General features: G+C 43.4%; 1 protein-coding gene across 3 annotated transcripts in view; it reads right to left on the bottom strand.

The window, feature by feature from the left end:
- KAT5 (lysine acetyltransferase 5) overlaps window positions 1-19,815 on the bottom strand; it is a 485,129-nt gene that overhangs the window by 318,768 nt on the left and 146,546 nt on the right. For all 3 annotated transcript variants that reach the window (XM_044069174.1, XM_044069176.1, XM_044069175.1), the window contains exon 9: window positions 9,989-10,078. In XM_044069174.1, coding sequence (XP_043925109.1) covers window positions 9,989-10,078 — 90 coding nt within the window. The remainder of the gene's footprint in view (window positions 1-9,988; window positions 10,079-19,815) is intronic.

Raw genomic sequence — 19,815 nt, 5'->3', positions numbered from 1 at the left:
CCTGTTGCAGTGGTAGTAGTTGTGTCTGTGCCTCGCTGGTTGTTACCTTGCCACTGGCGTCCCCTGTAGGCACCTCCTCTGGATTGGTTTCTGCCTCTTGAATGCCTATTCCTGCCTCTCTGTGTTTTAGAGGAGTCTGGAAAGGACCAATTTTTGGAAGGCCAGTTCCTGCTAAACCTTGGAGGCTGAACCTGTAAGAAATCTTTTACTGTTTGTACAGATTTTGCCTTCTCTTCCATTTTCTTCAGTACCTGCTGAGCAGGAGAACCAAATAAATTGACCTTATCCATAGGAGCATCTAATAGTTTTGCTTTAACATGATCTGGCAAGACCTGTTCTTTCAACCATGCATGCCTTCTGATAACTGTGCCAGTCATGGCTGATCTAAAGGAAGCCTCCAGTGCATCATAGCCACATTTTAACGAATGGTTACTAACTTGCTGAATGTTATGCACCATTTCAAGAACATATTTCTTATCTAAAGAGTCATCAGAGGACAGTTTCTTAGTTAACTGATCAAGCATAAACTCTTGGTATTGGATCATATGAAACTGGCAGTTCAATGCCCTAGCTGAGAGAGTAGCAGAGGTGTATACTTTTTTACCCCATCTCTCTAAGGACCTGGATTCCCTTTCAGAGGGGAGGGGATTTTTAACTGAGGTCGAAGCTACTGCCTTAGGCCCCTGGGAGATAGTCTCGGGATCTGCAAAAGGGGCCTTGTATAAATGGTGATGTGTGTCCGGGACCCTGTAGAACCTATTGGGCTTAGCAGGGGCTGGAGTTAAAGTATCAGGAGCAGTGCAAGCATCATTAAATGCATCATCTACAACAGGAAGAACTGGAGGTATAGCTAAAGGCCTATGTTGTGGTAAATGCAAAAAGGTCCTAAGCCTTTTCCTTGAATCTGAGAAATCTTGCCCCTGCCATTGAAATTGCTCCCTCATGGCATGTAAGGTTTCCCCAAAGGAAAATTCCTCTGGTGGAGAGGCAGAAGGAATCGATTCCTCAGCATCGGAGTCTTCATAAGGAGAAAAAGGAGCCTCTGGATGGTCTGTATTGTCTGAATCATCAGAAGAATCATCTGAGGACACTGGTTCAGGGGGCTCTGCTCTAGGTCTCTTTTCTGGAGGAGGTTGAGAGGCCCTGTCTGGATGAGGTTGGGATCCCCTTATTAAAGAGATGAGATCCTCTGCCAGAGTAAGCATTTGGGAACTGGAGCTGGGCCTGTGAGAGGGGGGCTTAACAGGCACTGACTTAGAAGTTTTGGCTGCTTTAGCCCTGGCAAAGGCCTTTATGGACATGGCTGCAGGAGGCCTAGCAGCACCACGTGCAGGGGTTGAAACATCCAAGGGGATGGTGTCCGATAACTCTTGTGAAACCACAGTAGCAGGTTGGATTTCAGAGGCCGATTCAACCAGGTTAGAAGGGGCCTCGGTAGTAGTCATGGATTCGGCTGAAGTTAGAACCGCTTGCTCGGTTTCGGCCGAAACCGAGACACTCGCGGTTTGCTTAACCGCGGTTTCGGCCGAAACTGCGGACCGCGAGTGTCGGTCCTTTTCTTTGCGTTTCTTAGCAACTTGAGAAGTCGGAGGATCCGACGGCATAATGTACGCGAAATCTGAGCCGAAAAACTGTTCAGCAAACTCCGACCGACGTCTAAGCGTCCGTCGGTTGAAAGAAGCACAGGCTAAACAAGCTGCTACGTCGTGGTCTGGGCCTAAACAAGGTAAGCAGTAAGAGTGGAAATCTTTATGAGGTATTTGTTTCCCACAAGTTAAACAGTTATTCACTTTTTCTGACATCGGCTGAGGCAAGAAAGGATCCCCAACGGGGTACTTAGCTTTTTAGAAGTCTTCGAAGTAGTATTCAGTAGTAGTAATCTCTGGATCTGACCGACCGGCACTTGCGAACAGCTTCTGCTTCGGGCGCCACGCGGCAAGAAAGACTGGGGAAAATGGCGTCGGCTGATGCCTTTATACCCGAATAACTGCCGCAATGACGTCGGGTGAAGTGCGACACCAGCCGAAGCCAGACCCAGACTTTGGAATCCGGCCGACCGAAGGGCTGCCTGACGACAGGACAACCCATTTGTAAAGACTGCAGATGCATCCTTGAAGGACATCTTGAGAAAATGAAACAAAGATACTTCATGCATCAATTTACCTCTCTCATCCTACTGTTAGAGAATCTAGGTAAAAGCAGGACCAAACACAAATTCAGAACTTAAAGGAGCACTCAAAATCTCATTTTTTAAATCTTCAGAAAAAAATCTAGTTATGTAATCAAGCTTACCATCTCAATCCAGCAGAATTGGCTGTATTTCTTGAAACTGTGTCTATACCTTACAAGACACTCCTCTAGGCAGGTTTCCAAACCAGAGTCACATTAGAAACAATCTTATTCATACAACACTTCTGTTTAGAGAGCAAAGTCATCTAAACTGTAAGCACACTGCAAAATAAATTTCCTCATAAAGTCCTGATAATTTGAAGTTCTAAAGACTAAATTACTAGACTAAGCCAACTTTTTTTTCTCTGAGATTAACCACTTGTAAATTTTATCTGGTAGAGTAGGGTTAAAAGAAGGCAAGTTTCTCTCAGAATTGGCAGCTGGAGAAACCACAGCTGGGTCAGCTGCAAGATCAGAGTATAATTTGTATTTCCTTATAGCCTTTTTAGGAAGTGTCTCACTAGCCAAAGAGGTTTTACATGTAGTCTTATAGACATTTTCTAAGGTCGGTAACAAAGGAAGAACAGCCAGGACATTTGGAATCTCATCCTCAAGGAGATCGTAAAGTCTGCCAATCTCTGTCAGGGCTCCAGATTGCTTCCAGTCAAATACGTTTCTAAACCTAGCTAGCATCTGGGAAAAGGTGAACACTTCAATGGGTTTTTGAAACTGTACACCTTCCGAATAATCTGACTGGACTGATTCAGTGTGTTCACTACTGTCTGCATCAGACGTCCTATCAAAATCTGCAGTCCTAGACTGATCTTTAGGCCAGGTAGATACATAATAATTCTGAATAGGAGCATAGCCTCCAAGTTTAGCTGACTATAAATCACTCCGCTAAGGAAATCACATTACTCTATATATGGTAATAAACTGACTGTTTGCTGAAGATTCGATTTCTTCTTACTATGAACTGCAATACAGGAACAAATATTTGACAGAGTATTATGTCTGGCAAGGAGTCTCTTATCCAGGACTTTTCATGCATCTCAAGGGTTTGTTTCTTCCATACCTGAAACCAGGTATTGGAACAGCCCCTGGAGGACATGTCTAATCCCTGTACCATAGAGGACTGTGGGTTCACACCAGAAGGTGACAGGAAAAGTGCAAGTGGTCTGCGTGATGGCTTAAGGCAACAATAGATTCATAAGCTGTAGGAAGCTATCAACCCAAGAACCTAGGTCCCTAACTACATTTTTGTTTTGTAGAGGTGTGTTGTCTAGATGGTATGATGAAAGTTGTTGTCTCCCAAAAGTGGTGATACTACATTTTTAGTACTTTAAGAGCTTACGAAGGTGAGTTCATTCTGGATGGTTTAGGTGTCACACAGGGACTTAATAGTAATCTCCAGTTTGCAACTAGCCAGAGGCCTTGGCTCTCTGCTTGGAGATCTAAGAGATAAATTCCAAAAAGGAGAGGTCCCAACACAGAGCCCTGAGGGACACTGCTGGTTATTTTCACACGTTCTAATGAAGCACCTGCAGCTTGTACTACATGGGTTCTGTCTTTCAGCCAGGTTTTCTATTTATCTTAGCACATATGGGTTAACTTTTAAAGCGTCTAGTTTTTTTTTTATGACGCCAACATGGGGAATGGTGTCAAAGGCCTTAGCCAGTTCAAAATACACCTCGTGCACCACACTGCCACCATCTATAGCCTCTGTAACCCTTTCAAAGATATTTACCAGATTAAATAGGATCTGCCCGACTGTTGGTGGTGAGGTTTAACAAAATTCATGATCTCATAATTTATGAGATAAATAATTATACATTCCAAGGTTTTGTAGAGGAGACCTGTACGTCTGACAGGTCTGTCATTACCCAGGTCAGTTGTAAGACCATCAACACTGTCATGTATCACTCATCATGGACAAACCAGTAGCTAAACTCAAGCTAAACAGTTTGAAGTGTGTGTGTGTTGTGTGAGTGTGTGTCAGTAAAGGCATGTTCAACACTATTAATGATGCAACCAGGTCCCATGGAGGAAGCAATTTTGGTTTTGGTTAGCATTTTCTGTAAATGGTCTTCAGAGACAATTGGCGGACGTAAGGGATTTAGATATTTCGGGGTCTGAACAGACGTCTCAAGGGTGAAGTTGGCACTAAATTTGTTCCCAAGTATACTGGTAATGTCATTCACTCTCATATGCACCACTATCATACCATAGTCCTGTTTGCCAAGAGATAAGGTCTTTACAGGTCCTTGTAATATTAGAGATCCTGATGCCTGAAAGGCAACTCACTGCAATCATCTCTTTTGTCCAGTTTTGTGCTTGACAATATAGTCACCTATCACTAAACCATTTTTGTTGCTAATCAAAGCTAATTGTAGAGAACTGAAACAAAGTTAAACATGATAAACACTCAGTCATACACAAAGTCACTTTAAAGGTAAAAACTATGAAAATTATTTCGAAGTACTTGACCCCACCCAGTTCGGATTCGTTAAGGAGAGCTCTTGCCTCTTGAAACCTGGCTGACTTTTTTTGAGACTGTCACCAAGGCCCTGGATGAGGGGAAGTTAGAACATACAGCTTACCTTGGACTTGGCCAAAGCCTTTAACACAATTCCCCACTCAGACATCATCAAAAAGCTAACACAACTTGGTGTAAATTCCTCTCTCATCAGGTAGGTGGCCAAATGGCTCACTGATAGGACCCACAAGGTCAAAATAGGTGCCTCTACCTCATACAGCAGACCGGTCACTATTGGTGTTCCCCAGGGATCTGTCTTGGGACCCCTGCTGTTTGGCATCTACTTCTCAGAGGTCCAGGCAAAGACAAAAGGCCTGTGGCTGACCAAGTTTGCGGATGACTGTAAGTTGGGTTTTGTCACCGACTCCCCAAATGATGTTAACATACTACAAGGGGGTCTCACAGTGACAAATGACTGGTGCCAAAGTCATGGCCTTAAGTTAAACGCAAAAAAATGTGTTATCATACCATTCAGCAAAAACAAAGCACACAACATGTGATGAGAGACCTGGGTACACAGGTTGACAACAATCTCATATTTGACCATCATGTAGTGACAGTGGTCAGAAAAGCCTTTTACTTGGTTCTTCTCATAATTAAAGGGATTGCATCCAGAAAAAAAGGAGGTTATTACCTCTCTGTACGCCTCCCTCATTAGGCCAATAACGAAGTACAATTCCCTGTTTGTTATGTACCTCTCCAAACACTTGCACCAACTGGAAAGGCCACAGGAATACATCAAAGACAATCCATGGCTTCCAACATCTGTCCTTTGTGGACATGCTCAAATCACTATTGTTCTACTCAGTAACGCACAGATTGCTCAGAGGTGATCTGCGTCTCGCCTACAAGGCAATCTCAGACCCTGCCCTACTAGAGATGCTCCATATCTGTAAATCTAATTCCTTGCGCATTACCCAATTAAAAGGCCTAAATCTAATATGTGATATTAACAAAACTTGCTGGACAGACAGGTTTGTCTCTCACAGGCTGCCCCATCTCTGGAATAGAATGTCAAACAAAGTATGTCGCTGACCCTCTTCAAGTGCAACATTGATGAGTGGATGGGAAACCACAAATTTGTCCCAGGGGTTTCACCTGCGTCCCTCATTGACAGGGGTGACAAGTGCTGACTGAGGTTTCATTTTTGGGGGATAACTCTTGGCTAGGCTTATAAGAGGCCCAGGGCTATTAGCCTAGTAACCTCCTATGATCATATTAGATGGTTCTTTAAAGGTCCCCTCATCCTTCTGAGACATAGATTTAAGTTCCTTTGTTGAACAGAGTTGCTGGACAGATTTCAGCTTTCTGCATAGATATCTTTTTTAGGGTAACTGTGAGACAGTGGGATGATTAACTTCATGACAGGGTTCTGTAGCTTTGCCCTTGTCATGCAATAATGTCATGAAGTCAATGACATACTTGCCAAACAAAACACTGTGCATGACAAAAGCATCTAAAATTTCAGCCTTCACATCTTTGGGTAAGTTTTCTGACCTCAGCCACACATGCCTCTGAACAACAACTCCTGTCACTGTTGTTTTACAGATGGTGCCCATACAGTCATTCAGCACCCTTGGCCAACCAAGATGCTTAATTTTTCTCCTTAGAGTGCATCATACTGCTTAAAGTAGTCAGAATATGTGGCAACACTGAATGTTGATAGGGCAACATATGTGCAGAACAGCTGTTAACTCTTACTGTTTAAGTACATGACATACCCTACCCAGTTTTTTTTTTTTTTTGTTTTTTTTTTTACATATTTAGTTTTCTAGAGACTTAATGCATGCTTCTGTTACAAAACAGAATTTTAACTCATTATGCATTATTAACTTGGTAGCATGTTTAAATTTACTGCAATGTTCACTGTTGGTTATGGCCAAACAGCTACTACGTATGGAAATTTTTATGAAATATTTGATTACTAGAAACAGTTTTAGTTATAAACTTTGCCACCACAGCCAAAACTTTCATCTCTATCAAGGAAAAAGTAATACATGTAAACAATAAAGCTGAACACAGAAATTGAAGAAATATCACTGACATTGCATGAAAAAGAAGAAAATGAAGAAATGTGTTCTGTGCAACAGGGAAAATGTGTGTAATACTTAAAGTAGCAAGAAAAAAATTGAGAGATTGTAGAACAGTGCAAGATATATAAGGGAGCCTTACTTCATCCAACATAAATACCTAGCAAGCCCAAGAGGATGCTACTCTTACAAACTCTGCAGAGGAAAAGGTGAGTAATCCCACATGTTAGAATTTACTATTACAATCATCTTCCCTGAAGATCATCCTCAAATGCAGACTGAGGTAAATTTCTTTTAACTACTTGTCTGAGGTTAGACCAAACAAATTCTCCCAAAACTGGAGACATCCCAACCTAGAAGATTTAGGGGTGATGAGGGGAGTTAATCTTAGACGCTAGGCACCACTGTTGGATGAATGGGATCCCAACATCCCAGAGTATGGTCATGTTGCTTTGCCTAATCCTTCTTTTCTTTTCATACTTGTTACCTTTTCTGAAACAGTTTCCTCCATCTACACTGAACATTCCTTGCCGGTTCCCTGTGTAGTAATTTCTAGAATACTTGGGTATGGGGACAGAAAACCTAGCTGACAGACTGCATGTTTTTCACGGTATACATATATTTGAGTGTCCACAACAACCTCGAACGGGTGTACGCCGAATCAAAATGTCGAATTTGAAGGTGGCGAACAGTGGGAATGTCGTACAAAACACCGAATGCGATATTTTCGACCACTCTACCACCTAAACAAGCGCTACCATGGGTCAAAAAGGGGGGATATTGTGTGTTTCGCATATCTCCGGTTCGCAATTGTGAGAACCTGCTGCACTGCTTCCGCACATTTTCCGATCGGCCATCCACCGGCCGATCAAATGAATGTATACCATTTTTCACATCCTATTCCAGCTTCTTAAAACTCGCTTGGAAGAGAAGGTCAAAAGGGTTTTCTCTATCTTAGGAGTCAGTTAAATGGTGTACCTTAACATTCTCATGCACAGGCTAGACTGACAGACATGCAGGTCTCCTAGTTACTGCTGCAGTGTCAGTGTTCCTGGAAAAGGCATATGGTATATTACAGTCACATTTAATGAAATACCTTCTTAATGTGTCAGCAATCTGAGAAAGTGTAATGACTTTTTCTCTTACAAAATCATCACAAATATCATTAAGTGTGTCCCCTACTTATGTTAAGCTGTCCCATCATTAATGTATCATATGAGCTTAACAATTAATAGGCTGGATCATGAAAGTGGAACAGACGTAAAATTATCTAGTAAGGAATTAACAAAAGTGTCATCAAATGCACTGCAGATATAGCAAGTTCTAGCTCCTCAACAATCAGTAGTTCAAAATATTGTCTCTGTTTGGCAGGGACTTCCTTTACTTCTCATTTAAAATATTCTCTCATAAAGGTTCATCATCTCCCCCAAAGGAGAGAACTTCTGAAAGGAGACAAAAGACACAATGTCATAATTTTTTATCCTATACTACAAGAGAGTGAATCTAGTCCTTGTAAGTGAAGCCCTCTTCTCTCATGTCAGACTAGGATTATCTTTTTTGGAGAAGGGCCCTCCTCCTCCTTCTCTTGTAGTGTGAGTTAGAAGGCAAAGGAGATTGTGGAACAGAGAGTGCAGCTCTCTGCTTATCTGATACTCACTTTTCTGCAAAGTTCTCTGCAAAGTTCCTATAAGTGAAATGAGCAACAGCCAAACCAGATGCAACTGTGGTAACATCTGGAGATTAGGCACTTAGATCTTGGGTACTGGTATGGCTAAAGGGCCAGTAGTCACTGTAACAAGCCAAAATGTGGAACATACTCCCCATTCAATGGGAGAGCCACCAAAATGTTTGGAAATATGTGGGTAAAATTCTTCTTAGGAAGGAGAGACTCTATAGGATCCCCTCAAGGAATACTACCACCTCCTTTCATAGGTTTATAGGTGCTTACTAGGCTAATGACCACAAGGGCCTTTTTACGCCTAGCCATGCATCCCAAATCTCTGACAAGTTCTGATACCCTTGATTAGTGTAAGCATGGGCCTAGGAGATGAACCATTTACAGATTACCCGTTTGCATTAGAGAGACAGGTGTTAAACCAGGGATGAATTTCCGGTTCCCCATTCAATTGTACAAGTTGCACTTGAATTGGGTTAGACAGGAACTCTGCTTCACATGGATGGGAAGCCTGTTCCACAGATGCGGTAGTCTCTGGGATATGTATCTATCTCTCCAGCAGGTTCTATTTATATCACAAGCAAGGTTTAAGTCTTTAGAACGGGTAATTCTGGTACTGTTTGTTTTGTGGATATGCAGGAGGTCCATTAGAGTGGAATCTGACAATGGCTTGTATGCCAGGCATAGACCTCCTCTCAAAAGCCTGTAGGAGACAGAATACAGGGATAGGGCCTTGAGGCGGTCTGCATAAGACATATTACTTACACCCTGTATTCTTGTGAGGAATCTCTGTGGATGTTCCAGTTGTTGGACATATGAGAACTGGTGTCAGATTATAATTCTCAGACACTTAAGTGAGGAACTGCATACTAAAGCTTCTCGAGAGGCAAAACCCTAGGGCTTAAATGGGATCAACAGAGTCTCTTCATCATCCTGGCAACCCACCTCCCCATAACTTATTTCAATAAAATCACCTTCTCCGTCTTTTCCATCCTACACTGCTTGTATCTTAGGCAATCTCTGAAGTTTTTCTTGTCTTCAGAACTGGCAGAAGGTTTGTCTGCTGGGATAGCGAGAGAAGGATGGATGTTATTTGTTGCAGCACCATTACTTTCTTATATTGAAAAAAAGAAACTCCTAGACTGCTAGCTCTTCTAAATCGGTCTTTTTGTTGAAAGTTACAATATTCACAGTTAGTTACATCATTATCTTCCCCTTCTCTAGATAAAATAAGCACGGAAAATGACAGAAGCAGTTTCTTGAAAAATGACTGCCCAAAAAATTCTAATACATTAAGAAAAAGCAAATGGCAAAACAGTGCTCACTGATTCTGCAGCTAGCCGGCTTTTACCTATTTAATTTATAAGTGCGTATGTGTCTGTCTAATACACAACTTTAGACTATCTGCAGGTTACAATGATGTTTATACTCATTCCCACAAATCGGTTTTACTTCTTTCACAATGCTATAAAAGGTATACTTCTAATTAAAACAGTACACATTGACCATCTGCTATATAATCCTTCAACAAATGAGAGCCAGCATAAACAGTGATAAATGAACGTGTCTGATACTTGCCTTATTTTTTCTGCCATCAATTTCAAAAAAAGAAATAGTTCCTTTTCTGTAGATTTCATTTCCTGGAGGATGTCTAAGATTGCATTTTGTCTGACCAATAAAGAAAAGAAATTTGTAAGGCTCTCCGACTCAAATATATACAACTAACTATATTTTCATATTACTAGAAAAAATGCTTCTACTTCACATAAACAGTCCTGTTTAGAAGCACACAACCTCAATACACCTGATTAGGCACTAGCATATCATTAAGATGTATATAAATATAAGGTTGGATGGGAAGGCTTGCATTACTTTCTTTACTTTAAATGCACATGCTCTGTAAACAGAAATAAAACGGTAAATTCACACAAGGGCTATAGTGATGAAAAACACATATTATGCACGTCCTGTACTTTTGAATTTTCCTATCCAGTCTCTCTGTTCTTGTTCTCTGCGTTCAAGGGATTGAGAGGATATGACAAAAAAGGAAAAAAAAAGCACTCTTGTCATTTCTTCTAGCTTCAGTGCAGGGACAGTGGTTTGGCATCAGCAGTGATTCTGTTATTTTCTTACTACTGCATTTTTTTTTATTCCACTGACAGATATTTACTTTGCTCCACACCAATAATGCGGGGTGCAACACCAAAATCACAGATGCCTACCACAGTCTTTCCATTCTCCTGCATTCTGTTTCTGTCAATATGCCTGCATATGATGCAATTATTCTCAGTGTCTCCCAGAGGCGGGGATTTACTCCACTGAGAAATGCAGCACTGTATCTGTTGAACATGCTCTGTGCCTGGCTAGGGACTCCATAAAGAGCTAAGCAGGTCTCTCGTGAAGGCAACACATCAGGTACATGGCTCAATTACTGCTGAACAGGCACAGTCCAACCCACAATCATAAAGAGTACTTTTCTCTGTTTGCAGATAACACAGTACTGTGAATATGACAACACTTTTTCCAACCCACTCCATGCTCAGCAGTGGCAGCTTCTTCACTTACCACTAGAAGTCACTACTTGTGACAGTGATCCAAGCCATTACTCAATGGTGGGAATGACACACAAAGGAACACCACTCTTACTCACCCCAGATGGTCCCCTGCTGGACCAGTTTCATTCTAAGCCCTGAAGTGCTTGCAGCACAGAAAAAACTCAAGCAATAAATGAGTGGGGTGGCAAAGGTATCAACTTCTGGCACTGATCAGCTTCTCATTTTGGTTCTACATTGTCAAGTACAAAAAAAAAAAAGAAAAAAAAAACAATCAGGTGCAAAGCTAAGGCAGAGAAAGATTAAAGTGGATGGGGATCTTAAGTCAAATGCTATATGAATAGAGGCAAATTAAAGAAAAAGACAAACAACCTTTATTCTTGAAAGACAATAGCATAGGATCCTGAATGGAAGCATGGGACGCTGCAGTCCAAGACCTTTTTTTGCAGGCGTTACATGAAGTGAAACACACACGCAAGCACACACACACACACACACACACACACACACACACACACACACACACACACACACACACACACACACACACAATCTCAAAACCTAGACAGCAAAGCAAAAGCAGTAAGAGACTAAACTGAGACCCAATATTAAAGCTAATGCATGGAGAAACAATGCAGTTACTAACAGCAATTATTTTCAAGTCCACAACATATCAAACCAAGGAAAAGTAGGTTTGTGTAAGGTACTTAACCAACAAAGTAGATTAAATCTTGCTACAGTATGACTTTGGTTTCTTAACAGCACCTACTATTTAGCTTTCTCCAGCATCTGCAGATTCCCCAGGGAGTGAGTCTCCATTTACTTTGTGCTGGTGCATCACTGTTGTTAAATAGCAAACTGTAGTGTATAGTTATGATGCTACCCGACTGTCTGAACTCATTAGCTAAGGTATGAGTTTCAGGAGGTTCTCTACATCTTACAGGGTCAGAAGTACCTCAGGTTAAATAGAATAATACAGAAAACCTTCAAACTTCAAAAAGCCCAGATCAAGATGGATCCAAATTTGGGCTCCCTACACTCCTAAAAATGCATACAATGTGACAGAATTATGGTAAGGGGAAAGAAGCAGTTCTCCATGTTAGTAGTCACTACCCCACTATTTTACGGTGTAGTGACAAAGGTCAAAAACAACAGAAGATCAAAGACTGAATGATAATTCTGCAGCTACTGGCATACAACTGCCCACTCAAGGACCAATATTTGAAACAAGTCCACAGGATAGTGAATGCCACTGCTCCCTATGCAGCACGAGTCACAAAAGAACCTAAATGTGAACCAGGAAAGGAGAGAAGAAACTGGTGAAAGTACGAGTTACGTATCCAAACTAGGTTAAAAATGTAGTGCCTAGATGGAACAGACTTAAGAAGGAATTCATATGCTAGCCTTTGAAATAATACCAATGCAGAGGTCAAAAATAATGCTATATGAAGAGAGGCAAATTAAAGAAAAAGACGAACAACCTTTATTCTTGAAAGACAATAGCGTAGGATCCTGAATGGAAGCATGGGATGCTAGAAAGACAAAGACAACTGTAACTACAAAAAATCCACAGTTAAACTAAAAAAAAAAATGCATTAGCTTCAATGCAACTGTATCTGTCTTGCTAGCCCAAGTCCTTCAGAAAGGCATCTGGGGAGGGAAACAACACTAAAGTGCCTGATGTCAAGGGCTGCTGATTTCAGTTCTTCAGAAAACTAATTAACTGAAAGAAAAGCTGGTAGAAATGTGAAAATTATTTATTATTTATTTATTTATTTTATTCGAAGTTTGTTTGCCAGGATGGTCCATTGGGCCGAATGAGCCCATTTTCAATGGAGTCCTGGGGAGGAAAGCTCCACAGATACAATACCAAGTATAAAAGTATGAAATAAAAATAAAATAAAATGTAAAGAAATGAAATCACACGAAGGCTGCAGCAGTAAAGCTTACAAGCAAATTGGCAGTGCATGTTACCAGGTGAATAGCTGTTCATAGGTTGGTACTAGGCTACTGGCCCTGGGGCCTATACAAGCCTAGCCATAACAATTCCCTGGATATTTCTTCCCACAATATTTACTTCCCTGGACCCCTGTCTAGCAGGGCGACTGACGTGATCCTCGGGGTGAATTTCCTATCTCCCATCCAATTGTCAAGGTTCCTTTTGAAGAGGGCTAAGGAGGCGCTCTGCTTGACATTTATAGGCAGTCTATTCCAGAGTATGGGGAGTCTCTGGGTCAGGAATCTTTCTCTCCAGCAAGTTTTGTTCAGTGTGATGACAAGGTTTAGATCCCTGGAGAGTGTGGCTCTGAGGGATTGGTATTTCTTTAAGTGGAGCATGTCCAACAGCTCAGGGTTTGACATGGCCTTGTATATTAAGCAGAGATCGCCTCTGAGTAGACAATATGCCACAGAGTATAGCTTGAGTTTTTTTAGATGGTCAGCATAGGGCATCTGCTTTAGGCCTGTGATTCTTTTAGTGAGGTATTTCTGCGGTCTTTCCAGCTCTTGCAGATGTTTTGTGAAGTACATACCAAATGGGGCATTGTACTCTATAATGGGTCTAATGAGGGATGAGTACAGTGGGACAATTACCTTTTTTCTGGATGAAAAGCTCTTAGTGATGAGGTGTGCCACATAGAAGGATTTCCTGACTGTTGTGGCGATGTGGTTATCGAAGGTAGACCACTGTCCACCTGTGTCCCAAAGTCTTTCATCACACTTTCGGTGTTTAGTGTACTGCCATTTATGTGGTAATTCATGGGTACATGGTTTTTCCCCAAAGGGGATAACTATACATTTGTTGGCATTAAGCTTGAGCCCATGGCTCTGGCACCAAGCATCTGTTTATGTAAGGCCCTTTTGTAGAATATCCACATCACTTCGGAATTCAATAATGGCGCCCAGTTTGCAGTCATCTGCGAACTTAGTTAGCCAGAGTCCCTTAGTGTTGGCCTGTACTTCAGAGAAGTAGATGCCAAACAAGAGCGGCCCCACGACTTGAACCCTAAGGTACTCCACTTGTCTGGAGCTGGATTTGGAGTCAGCTACTTTTACAGTCTGGGTTGTGTCAGTAAGCCAGTTGGCACAATTAGAATATTTGGCATATATAATAACAGTGAACAAAGTTCTAGCTCCAACTATATAGGAAACATGAAACTTTTTAGATGAGGGTAATAAAACAAACTTGCAGTCCAAGCATTTACATCCCCCTAAATTATAACCATGCAGAAAGTTCAGTGAGAGAAAGAATACAGATTCTAGAGTATGAAACAAAGACTTGAGATTATTAACTGCAAACCCAAGGGTCACGTCAGAAAGTAGGAGGGGTGGTCTAACCTCTATGCCATCTGTATTCCATAGGAGAAGTCTCTAAATGAACTATATGCCATATCACATGCAAATTACCTTTCTCATTAGGATTATGAGCGGTTCATTGACCATAACCCCGTATTGTGTGTTCAAGACATGGATGACAAGAAATTCACCTTGACAGCAAAGATTGAGACCTGAATCTTGGCATATATAATACAGGGTTATTATCGATATGACAATCATAATACTTTATAGTGCATGGAGCTTTATCTGCTCCACATGCTATTAGTTACAGGAAAACAATAAGTGGTTTATTGGCTTTCAAATGCATAAAACACTTCGTGGACGTTGTCAGAAAGGCAGTGTAATGTTGTCAGTCACTCTGTCTAGATTTTCACAGAAATCAAGATTATTGCTTCATATTTTTGGTTTGTTCCTCATAAAATCTATGGTTCGCAGACAAACCAGTGAGAAATGAAGTCACTAAATAATGACATACATTTGAGTTTTAGAGTTTGTATCCTTCACATTATGCAGGCGAACACATCCTGTTACTCCAGCAACTTTCTAACTTTTTTCCCCCAGGAAGTTAGGGACATGTTAAGGTATGGACCGCAGGCAGAAAAAATAAGTTATGTACTTACCATAACATTCCATCTGAGTAGTTATACTTCATTTTTCTGCAACCTGTGGGTATACGGATCCGAGCCGGCAACTTTTTTTCTAGCATCTGCTCCAAGCTCTGAGCTTCTCTCCCTACCCATAATACACCACCATCTCCTATCTTCCCTCAGATCGAGTTTGCTGCAACAATACATATTAGCAACTCAACTAAATAAACCTAATATGTTTATTCACATGAAAAGGTCAGGGGGACGGAGGGTGGGAAGGTTGCAGAAAAATGAAGTATAACTACTCAGATGGAACATTATGGTGAGTACATAACTTCTTTATCTGAAGTAGTTAACTTCATTTTATCTGCAACCTGTGGGACAGAGACCCCAGCTACTCAACAAATCCTGGGAGGCCCTAATGGAAGGATATTCCTGAGCACCGCAGAGCCAAAGGATGCTCTTCCTCTGGAAATCAGATCTAATTTGTGATGGGAGATGAAAGTATGAGAATTTGCACAAGTTGCTGCTGCGCAAATGTCATCCAAAGGAACCTTAGACCAAAAAGCAGCAGAAGTCGCCATGGATCTGGTAGAATGAGCTTTAATCAAACCAGGAGGAGATAACCCCTCGGTTTCGTAAATGTGTAGGATGCAAAGAGTGATCCATCTGGCTAAAGAAACCTTGGAAATGGCCTTACCCAAACGAGTTTTGGAAAATGAGACAAATAATTGGTCGGACTTACAGAAGGATGGTGTTCTATGAAGGTAGAAACAAAGTTGTCTATGAACATCTAACAAATGAAGTTTGCATTCCCCTTTGTTCTGATAATTTGGAAAGAAAACAGGTAGATTAATTGTTTGGTTTATATTTGACTGAGATGCCACTTTGGGTAAAAACGAAGGATTCGTAAGGAGAGAGACCCTGTCTTTATGAAAGACCAAATAAGGAGGCACGGCAGACAAAGCCTGCAGCTCAGAGACCCTCCTAGCAGACATAATAGCCACTAGGAAGGCTGCCTTCCAAGACAAAAACTTTAGATCCACTGATGCAGCAGGTTCAAAAGGAGGAGATACTAATGACTGGAGAACCAACGTGAGATCCCAAGGAGGAACCATATCCTTGATGGGAGGATGCAGAAGAAAGGTGCCTTTTAAAAAGGCTTTACAAAGCCTAGAGGAGGCGAGTGCAATCTTATTTTCACCTGCATGGAAATTAGAAATGGCTGCCAGCTGTACTTTCACCATGGAGAAGCTAGCTCCTTGCTGAAAAATACTAGTTAACAATTCCAACACCGCTGGAACAGGGGCTGTAAAAGGATCCAGGTTTCTCCGAGAGGCCCAGATAGAGAAATGTCTCCATTGACTGTGATAGACCATCCTAGTGGAATCTTTAAGAGAAGCCACTAGTATGGATTTTTACAGGGGATGAAAGACCGGGAGTCCTGGCAATCAAGGGAACTGGAGCAGCCAAGCTGTCAGCTTTAGACTGTCCAGATTGGGAGGGTAAGCACCCGAAGGATGACAAATTAGATCCGGGCAGGGATCCAGAATCCACGGAGGCGCTAGAAGATGAGACCAAAGGAAGGGGAACCAAACTTGACGAGGCCAGAATGGAGCAATGAGGATCACTATGCACCCCAGTCGACAGGCTTTCTGAAGAAACTTCGGAATGAGTGGCAATGGCGGGTAAGCATACAGTAAGCCAGGGGGCCAAGCATGGACTAGAGCATCTCTGAGGGCGTCCCCTGGTGGGGGAATCAGAGCGAAGAACTCGCTGCACTTCGCATTGGAAGGAGATGCGAAGAGATCGGAGCAAGGCTGTCCCCATGCAAGGAAGATCTCCTCCGCTACTGACTGTTTCAGACACCACTCGTATGACATCAGAATAGCCCGACTCAATCTATCCACTAAAATACTGGAGCGTCACGGGATGTGCGTTGCAATCAGAAACAGACCGGTGGAAATCGCCCACTCCCACACTCTCATGGCCTTGCGACACAGAGGGTAAGATCTGGTTCCCCCCTGCTTTCTGATATACCAGACAACCGACATGTTGTCTGACTAAATTGCAATCGTTACCAAAAGGAAGGACAGTGTGAAAGGCTTCCAGCGCTAAAAGCACTGCCCTCATCTCTAGAACATTTATGTGCAACTTGGTCTCTATCTAGGACCACGTGTCTTGGACTGTCCTTCCCAAACAGTGTCCCCCCACCCTAGTTGGGAGGCGTCCGTGGTCACTGTGGCTTGGGCTGGAGATGACACAAGAGGGTGTCTGGCTGCCACCTCATGTGAAAGGAGCCACCAAAGGAGAGACGTCCTGCAGGTGTGACTGATCCTTATCAGAAAATCCATGGGCAGGTCTAGCCAAGACCATTGGACAGCTAGAGTCCATTGAAGGACTCACATATGGAGATGTGCACAAGGGAGAATAGAAATCAAGGCAGCCATGGAGCCCAGGGCCCGAAGCACATCGCTCGCATTTGGAAATTTGAGGTTTACGATTAGAGCGATGTGGTACATGAGGTGTGAGATCCTGTCTGATGTTAAGAAAACTTTTAGCTGCAAAGTGTCTAGCCGTGCCCCGATGAAGTTTAGAATCTGTACTGGTTGCAAAAGGGATTTGTGAACATTGACTGTAATCCTCAGCTGATCTGCCAAGATGAGAAAGTAATTTTGGGCCAGACACAGAAGACGCTTGGTGGATGCAGTGAAGAGCCAGTCATCCAGGTAAGGAAATACCTGAATTCCCTGCAGCCTCAGGTGAGCTGCTACTACTGCCATTACCTTGGTGAACACTCTGGGGGCTGTGGTGAGACCAAAGGGTAGAACTCTGAACTGGGAGTGACTGGCTCCCAGCCAGAATGGAAGGAATCTCCTGGAGCTTGGACCTTGATATGGCAGTAAGCATCCTGGAGGTCTAATGAGCACATCCAGTCGCTTTCTCGGAGATAAGGTAGAATGGACTGTAGGGTGACCATCCACAACTTTTGTTTGGTGACAGACAGGTTCAAGGTTGACGTCTTTTTTGGCACTAAAAAGAACCTGGAGTAAACGCCTAATCCGGACTGGTCGAGGGGGATCGGTTTGATGGCTCGTTTGTGAAGCAGCTTTGAAACATCTAGAGCTGCAGCCTCCCTGTGAGCAGGTGGGACATCCAGGAGGCATCTTGTAGCAGTTCGTGGGGCAACAAACAGGATAGTGTAGCCTCTGGATATTATTTGTAGCACCCAACGAAATGCAGTTATGGACTCCCACACCACTGGGTGCAATAATAATCTCCCCGACTGCCTCCACAGTAGGACAGTCGGGCAACCCCTCAGGGTTGCTGAGTGGGCCTGTCAGGAAAAAGGTTCCCTAGACCCAAAGTTCCTGGGACCCCTCCTCTACCTCTGGGTCAGCATCGATCCTGTCCCCCCCTCTGCCTCTGAGGGAAGAGTTGTCCTGAAACTCCCAGGAAAACTGTGATTTCTGGAACCACATCTTTTGTCCTCTTTGGTTCCTAGAAAAAGACCACTGAGGATTAGAGAAGTGGATCTCGATGGCAGACAAAGTCTTCCCGTCTTTTTCGCTGTGGACTAGTGTCACGTACTGTCTTCCCGAAAAGGGAGGAACCGTCATAGGGAGCATTAGTAAATGACTCGTTGAAAGGGTCCACAAACTGACACAACCTGAGCCAGGCGTGACGCCTCATGGCTACGAATGTCCCAGCCACCCTAGCAGCTCCTTCCGTGGTGTGGGAAATGAGACGCATGTACATGTTTGATACAGACTTCAGAATCAACATTTTCGCGGAGAACAGCTGTTTGACCTGCTGTGATATAGACTCTGGGGGAGACTCCGTGAATTCCGAGACAAGGTCTCACTGCAGCCATATTATATGTGCCAAACAGTTCAGCACACGGATGGAAAAGGTTGCTGACGAGTAAACGTGATTCCCAAACCTATCCACTGACCTGGACTCTTTGTTCAGAGGGTGGACTGAGGAACTCTCTTGCACCAGTTCCTTCTTGGTGGCTGCTGTGACCACCATAGCGTCAACGGGGGCTCCTTTAGGCCAAGGTTGTCTGTCCGTGGGAGGAGAAAGAATCTTGTCAGGTCGTTTAGGGATGGGCTCTACAGTGTCAGGCTCCTTCCATGCCTGTGTGGTGATAAGGTCCAGCAAGGGGTCCACTGGCGGGGACACCCAGGAAGTAGATGAGCCCGTCTCCAGGAACACGGACTCATCCATAGAAGGTTTTGGGGCTCACCAACCTCCCCCTCTGGTGGAGGATCTCCATGATGTCTCCGAAGGAGACCTCTTCGGGAGGTGACCTTGGGGAACCTTCTCCTTCATCTAAATCCGTGTCCGTAGTGAGGGACTCAGAGGAGTCCAAGTGCCTCCTTTTGCACTTGCGCTTACGAGGGCCCTCTTCAGTGGGACTCCCTGAAGAGGACTAGTGAGCAGTGGGGGGGTTCCTCGAGGGGAATAGCCTGGGGCTCCTCTGGCATGGGCTGTCCTGGAGACAGGATGAAGGCAGTTGTCACCAAATCCAGTGGAGTCTGGGTAGAATCCGAGGAGGTGGGCTGGGGTCTCAATCCCAGGGAGAGAACCCTATCCACCACTTCAAATGCTGAAGGTGAGCGTACCTCCTTGGCACCCAGCAAGGAAGAAGCTTTCCCCGGGTCCGAAGCGGGTATTGCAGCCGAAGTGAGGGTAGCTTGAGGTCCAAGGGAACGGTTCAGATCCGAAAAGGTCAGAGCCGAAGATGGATCCATTCCCTCGAGTCCGACTCCCTGTCCATGGCTCAGAGAGTCGCTCGGATCCAAATTAGCCGGATCCGAGGAACTCAAGGTAACGGCCGGAGTAGAGGTTGGAGAAACCGTCGGCACTGAGCTACCAGCTCCAAAGAGTCTCAGATCCAAGAATGCGAGAATCAACTGCAGCAAGC

This window comes from Protopterus annectens, chromosome 4.part0 (assembly GCF_019279795.1).
Source record: "Protopterus annectens isolate FY-2018-M chromosome 4.part0, PAN1.0, whole genome shotgun sequence".
In the NCBI taxonomy this organism is placed as follows: Eukaryota; Metazoa; Chordata; order Ceratodontiformes; family Protopteridae; genus Protopterus; species Protopterus annectens.
The sequence above is the reverse complement of the archived record's forward strand: the minus strand, read 5'-3'. Positions and strand labels throughout refer to the sequence as shown.